The 9,596-nt window shown below is 41.8% G+C and overlaps 1 protein-coding gene and 1 pseudogene across 1 annotated transcript; both read right to left on the minus strand.

The window, feature by feature from the left end:
- Positions 1-1,341: 1,341 nt before the first annotated feature.
- LOC105718828 (casein kinase II subunit beta-like) lies at positions 1,342-2,091 on the minus strand (annotated as a pseudogene).
- A 178-nt stretch (positions 2,092-2,269) lies between these two features.
- Positions 2,270-3,396, minus strand: LOC105718811 (CCAAT/enhancer-binding protein beta-like). Its single transcript, XM_064379960.1, has one exon. It carries the CDS (start codon positions 3,394-3,396, stop codon positions 2,287-2,289), a length of 1,110 nt encoding a protein of 369 aa, XP_064236030.1. The 3' UTR covers positions 2,270-2,286.
- Between the last annotated feature and the right edge of the window lie 6,200 nt (positions 3,397-9,596).

A 9,596-nucleotide genomic window follows, 5' to 3' on the forward strand; every position in this document is an offset into this window, starting at 1 on the left:
CCAATATAAAATAATGTCATCCACCATATTAACAGGATATAGGACAAGGTCATATGTTAATTTCAGTAAATGCAGAAAAGCTTCTGATAAAAATCTATTTTCATTTATGATTAAAAGTCCCAGCAAACTAAGTTGAGATCCCTTTTTTTAGGTTCAGGAAGTTACTTGCTATTCCTAGTTTGCTTGTTTGGTGTAAGTTCATGATGGCTGCCATGATTCTGTTGTCTCCTAATCTGTTAACTCTCAGAGAAACCTGTGGGACTCACTGGATATGAGCACATATGGGGTGCTGAGGACTACTCACAAACCATCTCTTCTACAGATGTTGCTACAAGACTTTAAACAAATTAAAGATAATAATAAATGTCCATTATATAATTTTTATAAAACATAGGCTAAAAAAAATCAGATGCTAAAAATCCCCACAAATTCTTCTATAAATATGAGATATTTTCTATACATTTTGTCTTCAAAGTACTTTAGACATTTTAGTTTTTAATAAATTTACATTTAAACATACATAGTATCACTAAATATTTTAAACATTCCATGTTTAGTTTTTTACATAGTCATCTTCACAGACTAAAAATAATTTTGATATTTCATTAACATAATTTACATAAGAACTTATCATTATAAATTCTAATTTTTGCTGTTATACATGTTATACATGAAATGAATATCCATGTATATGTATGTTTTTTTCATTATATAATACAAAATTTTCTAATATCTTTCTTGGAGTTATTGCCAAGATATTTGTAAATTATATATTTTTATTTACATTGTTCACTTCTTCCTCATTTTTTAGTTTTTAGAAATCTTTCCCTTTTAATATGCTTCTTAAATGATTATTTATAGTTTTCTAATGCTTTTCTTTTAAGTTTTCTTAATACTATAAGTTGTAACTTCTCTCTGGCTCATTTAAAGTATGTTTTAAAATCTTTCACCTATCTTGAGTTTATACGCCTTTCTAAGAACACCTGTTATTTCTTTATATTGCAAAGATTATTGCCACTGTCAGGGAAGAAACAAAGTAACAATTGAGGAGTTTTACTATTTTATTTGTTCATTAGCAATTGTACCTTTCATCCCAAACACAGAGACTATCATTCTTTATCTTCTTCCATTTAAACTCATTTCGAAAGAAAATAAAATAAAATAAGTTTTTTTCTTATGTGTAGACTTGTAGTAAGCCTCGTTTTTGTCTTAAGACTACAAAATGCTATTGTTACAAGTCACATTGTTTCATAACTGGAAGGGAAGTGGTATTTTGGAGTTTGAAAAATACTTCACTTTTTTTTTTTTTCCCCATATTCCCACCACAATAATGACTCCTTTAATTTAAACTAAAAACCATACAGGGTTCCTGAAACGGTGGTAAAAAGGAAAGGAAATGTCAAAGATTGCAGGAAAGGTTGGGTGGGGAATCAGCGAATCGTCTTGACTGGGCTCTTGAAGTTGCTGGCGGCTTGGAGCTGCAGCTGGTAGGCCATCGGACGGATCTTGAAACCGTAGAGTCTGGGCACGAACTGGTTGGCAGGTCGTTTGGGCCGGTACTCGGGATGCACCAAGAAAAGCATGTGAGGGAAACCAGTGCCGAAATAGGCGCCATCCGTGTGATGGTGCCGCGATGACTTGGGTGTGTACACATCCATGCACTTGGGGCAGGAGAGCTTCACCATGGCTTCACCTGAGATGTCTGAAAGGCCAATGGGAAGCATTGGCTGGTTCTCACAGTACACACGGGGACAGTAGCCAAAGTCTCCCTCCTGGTACTTTTCCAACATCTGGGCGATGCCACGGTTGGAAAGGATGTAGCAGGCGTGGATCAATCCATAAAGCATCTCGGCTGCCTGCTCAATCAAGTCACTCTGGTTGGGGTTGTCTTCCAGTTCTTCATCAGGCTCCAGGTTCAAGATCATATCTAGAGCTTGCTGATAGTGAGGGACCTGCTCATCGAGTCCAGTAAGATTAAACTTGTCATGGATGTAGTCTTCATCCACTTCACAGAAGAATTCATTGCCACGGAGCCCACAGACCAGGAAATCCAGGACACCTCTGAGCTGCTCATCTTCACGTCAGCGGCTGGACACAAAGCTTCCGATTGATTTTCAGCTCTCCCACTGTGTCTTTCACAGGCGAGTGAGTTTCTAACTGAGTGCAGGCCACAGTAGACAGGGAGCCAGCCTCTCCTCAGCAGGTAAACAAGAGCAGCCGCAACTCAGGCCAGAACGATGTTCAGGACCTGAGTGACGTGGCAGCAAGGTTGGCTTCAGGCGAGGTTCAGAAGGCTAGCTTCTTCATCAGCAGATAAACTCTGGAATCCACCTCAAATCCATGCAGGTTGTTGGCATCCCCCTGCAGCCTCATGAGCAGGCCCCCATAGGACACGTAGGCAGAGAGGCGTGTTGCCGCTTCAGTAGAAGTTTCGTCTCCCTCAATCCTGTATACTTTCCCATACATTACGTACTCAAATTGGTCAGCCCTGGAAGGCCTGTCATCAGTGGGGTTATATTCACCATCATCCAGGGTACCATCTTCATTGCGCACGGCGATGTTGTTGCGCTTGCGCCGTATCTTGTACTCGTCGCAGTGCTTGTCCACGGTCTTCTTGGCCTTGCTCTTGACCTGGGAGGGCGCCGGCGCGGCCCCCGCGTGGCAGGCGGCCGGGGGCGCCTTGGCGTCGGCGGGGCTCGGCCTGCCGGGCGGGCTGGACGACGAGGACGTGGAGAGGCTCCCGTTGCTGCCGCTCGGCACCGCCTGATAGCCGAGGTAAGCGCGCAGCGCGTATGGGAAGCCCGCCGCCATGTCTGCGCCGCCGGCCGGCGCCCCGGCCTCCTCCTTCCGCTTGCAGTCCGCGGGCTCGAAGCTCGGCTCCGCCTTGAGCTCGGCGGGCGGCGGTGGCGGCGGTGGCGGCGGCGGCGGCGGCGGCGGCGGGTGCAGGGGCGCCAAGCAGCCGGCGTGCAGCGCGCCCTTGGCGGCCCCCAGGCGCCCCAGGCTCACGTAGCCGTACTCGGCCGGCTTCTTGCAGTTCTTGCCCCCGTAGTCGTCGAAGAGGTCGGAGAGGAAGTCGTGGTGCTGCCCGGAGGAGGCGGGCGCGGTGGCGGGCGCGGGCGGAGCCGCCTCGAAGGTGTCCGCCTGCGGCGCGCCCTGCGGCTCCAGGTACGGGCTGAAGTCGATGTCGCGCTCGTGGTCGCCGATGCTGCCCAGCTCGCCGGCGGGGGGGCGCGGCCCGGGTCTGGCCGCGGGGGGCGCCGCGGGGGCCGCCTTGCCGCCGTACGCAGCAGCCAAGCAGTCCGCCTCGTAGTAGAAGTTGGCCACTTCCTTGGATTTAAAGGCAGGCGGCGGCGGCAGGGGGAAACATGCTGGGTCCCAGGCCACCAGGCGATGCATGAACGCGGGTGCCCGGGGAGGGGGCCTGGGGCCGCCCGCTCCGGCCGGCCCGCAGGTGGCGCGGCCTCCCTGCTGTGAGCTGTTGTCGCTGCGTCGCTGCTGCTGCCGCCGCTGCCGGGGTAGCCGCTATTAGTGCGGGGGCTGGTGGCTGGACCCTCGGGTGGGTCCCCTTCCCAGTCCTGTGCGCGGCTCTGACTTTTTTTTTTTTTTTTTTTTTTTGTCGAGAAGGAAACAAGTTTATTAACACATGCATTGCACAAACACTGGGGAGTACTGACATTAATACCTCAAAGGAGGATTTAGAACTTGGGTTTATATAGCATTAACGAAAGAATACATTTTTTAAGTGACAAGGAAAAGGACTTTTGAGTTTCTAGCACAGTAAATTGTGGAAAGGCAACTTTTTTTTTTTTAAATAAGATTTCTCTGGTGCTATTTCTAGACTGATAGGAGTCTAAAGTCTCTGATGATTAACTTTTGTTCTTCTCAGGATAAATTTTTATCTTGCTTTTAGGCAACTAGGGAGAGGGCAGAGGTAGTTTTTCTTTTTTTTCTTTTTTTATCTATTTTTTTCTCAATTGTCTTCAGCTCAAAATACCTCTTATGCCAAAGGTGGCATATTCTGCTACCCTTCGCTTGCTAGTTACGACTCAGCCTCTATCAACATAATTAGAACTACTAACTTTGGGGAGCATGAGCAATAGTCTGGCCTCGTTTATTTCTTCCCTTAGGCAGAGGTGGAGGCCCAACCATACCTCTGACATCTAGACACGACTCTTGCTTCATTTCTCCTATTCTCAGAGATGATGTCAGAGGACCTCAACAAACATCAGTAAACATAATTTTTTTTTTCTTTTTTCGAGACAGCATAATCTTGGCTTACTGCAACTGCCACCTCTCAGGCTCAAGCAATTCTCCTGCCTCAGCCTCCCAAGTAGCTGGGATTACAGGCACCTGCCACCATGCCCCGTTAAATTTCTGTATTTTTAGTAGAGACAGGATTTCACTATGTTGGTCAGGCTGGTCTCAAACTCCTGACCTCAAGTGATCTGCCTGCCTCAGCCTCCCAAAGTGCTGGGATTACAGACATGAGCCACCGCACCCGGCCATCAATTTTTATATCAACTCTAAATTATAACATTTAGCAATTTTGTGACTTTTTATGGTCATCGTTGTTTATGTTTTAGTTGTAATCCTGTCATTACCCACTCAGGTATGGTAATTTGGTCTTTTTCAAAATGAAGTTAAGTCTATTTGATCTCCTCTGAATCATAGGACTGCTAACAACCATTTCAGTAATAACTATTTACTGAGATTTAAAAATATTTCAATAGGACTGCTAACAACCATTTCAGTAATAACTATTTACTGAGATTTAAAAATATTTCAAGGTAACTGGTCCTAGCAGACTGGAAAATAACAGCTTCTTTTCCAGAACTGAATATCCTACCAAAGTTTGATTTTACTCGTAATTCCCTGTTCATTTGAGGCATCTCATTGTAAGCTAGTCTTAACCCTTCTCTCACACTTTGCTTGGCTGTTTCTCAGGCAGATCTCAGTAGGTCTGGTAGCCTCCAGGACTGCTGCTCAGATTATTAGACAACCTGTCAGTGGTTGGAAGTGTCAATGCTATTTTGATTTTCCACCTTTTTGTTTTAATGCAGTTGGCAGACAATTGCAGCTTTCTTTCATCACCCATGAGTTCAAATGGTAGCAAACAAAGTAGGAGAACACAGACATTCTGATTTGTGGGTCCCCTCACTCACCACTCACTTGTGGTGACCCAGGGCTTGAGCCGCCCCAGCAGGGCCCTGGGCCAGGAAGGTATGTGCGGGTCTTCTGGCCTGGGCAGGGAGGTTGCCCTGCAGCCGGGCCTGGGGATCAGATGGCTGTGGGGCAGCTCACTGCCCTCCCTGAGGCTCAGGGTGGCTCCGAGCACAAGCTCTGCTTCCTGGGTCCTCAGGGGAGACCCAGCAGTGGTCTCCACACCCAGCTCCCTGCGCACCCAGGCCAGCCCCCCTCCTGCTCTTGTGCACATGCACACGCATGCTCTCACGTTCACACACACATGCTTATGCACAGTCACTTGCACATGCTCATACACACACATGCTCCCACATTCACGCACACATGCTCAGGCACATTTGCACACATATGCATACACACATGCTCCCACACACATGTGCACACATACACATAGACATACGCATATGCTCCCGTGTGTGTGCACTCGGCCCAGGCATCTCCCCACGCGCCTCGCCCCAATGCACCTCCCCACAACCCCACCTCTCCTCCCGCTCCACCAAGGCCCCAGCCTCTGCCATCGGTCCTGGTGCCAGGGCTCTGAGTGAAGTTCGGGCTGCAGAATGGCCCGCTGGGACTCCTACATGCTGCCATTTGATGTGCTTAGATGGGCCCGTTTGTTTTTACTGTATATTTATAGTAATAAAATCACACAGCAAAAAAAAAAAAAAAAAAGTTGCCTACACAACTTATCTACTATTTAAATTTGGATGATTCAGCTTCTTTGTGCTTCAGCGTTTGCATCTATGCAATGGAGTCAACATTCCTTCTATTGCATGGGTTTTGTATAATTAATTAAACAAGTTAATTTATATCAAGAGCTAAGGATAGCATCTGGTATAAAGAAAATTCATTAAATATTAACTATTATACTCATTTTAAAAACTTGCACTTGCAGAGAACTCCTTGTCTAACACCATTTTGTAATTTTGCTTCTTTGTTTGTTATTAAGAAACACACTTATTACTCATGGTTTGGATTATATATACAATCAAATTTTATTTCCTAGAGCTTCCTAATTTTTATTTATTTATTTATTTATTTTTTACTATAGTCTCTTCTACCCCGAGGTCCATTTCATAAAATTATGCCTGTGATTTTTGCTGGACTTAAAAAAACTGCCTGCCTTACGTCTAAAGGGCATGGAAAGTATAGTCCAATGCTTCCTTAAAAATTACGTTTTCTCCCTGTCCCTTCTTCCCTGCATAACACAATGCTGAGAGCCGAAATGTATGTGTCTTTGTCACAAAGCTTACCTTCTCTGTGCAGACAAGGTGACTAGGTCTGCCACCTATGTGCCACTTTCTGCGTGTTTTTCTGCACTCATATTTTCTTATTTTCCTCTTCTACTATGCGCTTTCTTTTCACCCTCCTGATAACAATGCTATAGCTCTGTTCAATGTACCCCTAGGTTGCAGCTTTGCCCTACCAAATGCCCTGACCATCTGTTTTTCTCTTTGTACAATGGAGACTGTTGAATGTAGAGGATGGCTTCCTATCTCTTCATTCAAAATTAATATCTTAACTATGTTTGAAGCATAAACGAGTATAAAAGAAGTATGTTATTGCCACTGACTAATAATTTAAGAAATTTTAGAATGGCATACCAGCTAATATAAGTATCTAATGTCACATTTTTAGAAAACATGGCTATAACTTCACACAGAAAAAACAGCTATGGTTTGGTTAGAGTAAACCATATCAGACTTGCTTTGATATGTTTGGTAAGATAATGTTCATCTAATTCTTTTCACCAGAATAAACTATATGAGTCTTGTTTTAACATGTTCAATAAAATATTGCTCAGCTAATTTTTAAAATAAAACATACAGAGATGTCCTTCCAAAGAGCAACTATAGAAACTTCACTCAATTTCCAGTAAATTGCATATTAATAATTAAATGAAAACATTCGATATTTGTTGTGTCATCCTGCATATACAGTACCATATAATTAAGAAAATATTTGATACTCAAATTTGGAAGTTGGCATGGTAAGGCAACATTTGTGATTAACACGTATCATTTTATATGATTAGCCCATAACATTTCAATGGAATTATTGAATATTTTTTCTAGTCTGTGGAAACCACATGTGCAATTTGGCATAATTTAAAATAACTGTAAAACTGTATTAATGCTGTCCAGTTTCAGAAAAAAGTGATTTGCAATTAACTTGAAGGTAAATAGCCATATCTTTGATATTAACCAGCTGCAGTGTAGTTCTGACAGACTTCACCCCAGGTTTAAAATCTACACTATGTATATTAGATTTTAATAGGTAAGTATATACATAAAGTTCCACCACTAATTTTTATGTGAATAATAATGTGTGCATAATAAAACCAACAACATCCATTGAATATCGGCAGTTTAAATATTTATAACTCTGTTTGCCATGTGGCAAGTCAAAGTAGTCAGTGAAAGTCAGTCAAGCTGGTTTTGGATTAACTTACTTTTTTAATGCATAAATTTGCTTATGTATCTGATGGTCATAATGATAAACTCAGTCAAGGAACAGTTGTATACTTTCCAAAAATTTACAGTGTGATGAAATGGATTAAACACATGTCATTGAATATGTGGGTTGAGTTTGACCACCGTCTGGTTATATAGCTCTAGATATTAGTTTATTTTTCATTAAAATGAAGAGGTTAGATTAATTGTTTTCTAAGGCCCAATACTGGTTTAAATTTTTATGGTACTATTGAATTTTCCATTACTTTTATGGTTTGTATTTGCAAAGAATCATGATATTTATGGTGTTTTGTTTCCTCCTACATATTTGTCTTGCAATTAAAACAAACTCACCCCAGGAGGGCATAGTCCTATGAATTTAACAAGTCTTTTCATGTGTAGTTAAGAATAATAGCTTATAGGATACTTTTAAACTTTATTTTCTGTAAAAATTTAAATCTCTGAAAAGATAACTACAAATAAAATATAATTCCTCATTTGTATAATCTACAAGGTCATGCAACTATGCAGTTTCCAGAAATAAAACGTTCTTATTATTAGCTTATCCAAGGCCCACATAGGGTTTAGAAAATGGTGTGAAACTTTATTACCTTTCCTGTTGAGAATCTGTTAGCTTTGTGCTGGGCAATGTAGGAGCCTCTTTTTGGTCTAATCAAGAAACTTTGTTTTGTGGAATCTGAAGAGTTGAGAAGGTTGGGCAATGGAGAAAAAGATCAACAGAGAGAAGAACATTCTGGCCTGACTCCTACTGTTTAAATAGTAGAAATTCAATTTTAAAAGGTAGAAATATAATTCTAATTATTATTTAAGGAGTTTAGAATGCCTCAGTATAATCAGTAGCCTTTTCCATTATACTTGCATTATTATCAAAGACTAATCTGATCCTGGTTTTATTTTTACGCTTGTGAAAACACAGCTAAATCAATCTATACCTTTTCTTCCCCTCAAGACTTTGGATGAGGCTTACATTTCATTCTTAAGCCTCTAGCTGCCATCCGAACTCAGGAAGTCTTTTGATAGCTTGAATGTTCTTCTCTCTTCTCCCCTCAAAGGGCCCTCACTCCTCTCCCCTCCCCTCCACTCCTCTCCACTCCCCTCCTCTCCTCTCCCCTCCCCTCCCCTCCTTTCCTCTTTTCTCCTCTCCTCTCCATATCTCTCATCTCTCCTTATCTCCCTATCTTCTTGCTTCCAATGACCGTAAACCTTTACTCTGTTGTTAGTACTTAGTATATTTAATAGCTTAACAACTCAGCATCTTTTCTTTGAGAGGAAACTGCCTTTAAATTTAATATGGCATTGCAGAGGTTAAAAGCATGACAGTATCATAGCTACATAGTATGCCATACAATATTATCTATTATTCAATGTAATTTTAGTACTGAGTGATGTTATGGCATTCAGGTTTTTCAAAGTCAGTAATTCACATATGGATTTATTCATCCATTTATCTGTCCATTTTTCTATCCATTCATAAAAGTTATTGCATATCTACTTTATGTTGATTATTGCATATCCACTTTATGTTGATTATTTATGTTGATTATCTTTTTTTGTATGAAAGTAATGAGGAAATCACAGTCTCTGCTCTTGAGAAGTTTATAGTAGAGTTGTTACTACCTAAACTTTTTTGTTTACCAGAAGAAGTATGAGGAAGTAAGATTATATTGTCTAAACATGCTAGGCAATAGAGACTTTATTATGTGCTGTGACAGATGGTAGCTGCTTACCCAAATCCATGTCTTCCTTTTTTTTTTTTTTTTTAATTATTGTACTTCTATTCTGAATTTGGAAGAACAATGATCATAGCCTTGGACAGTACATAATGTTTGGCTTAATCAAATTGCTAGAATCTTCTTCTTTGCTTTCCTAGTCTCTTTTGAAGTTAAGGATGGCCATTGAGACCCAAACAATTGTGTGTTT

The sequence above is a fragment of the Aotus nancymaae genome, unplaced genomic scaffold (assembly GCF_030222135.1).
Source record: "Aotus nancymaae isolate 86718 unplaced genomic scaffold, 86718_ANA_hifiasm-v0.15.2.pri h1tg000022l_1, whole genome shotgun sequence".
Classification (NCBI taxonomy): domain Eukaryota; kingdom Metazoa; phylum Chordata; class Mammalia; order Primates; family Aotidae; genus Aotus; species Aotus nancymaae.

Coding starts and splice junctions, on each gene's coding strand:
- LOC105718811 (XM_064379960.1), bottom strand. CDS start 3,396: ATGCATCGCCTGGTGGCCTGGGACCCAGCATGTTTCCCCCTGCCGCCG.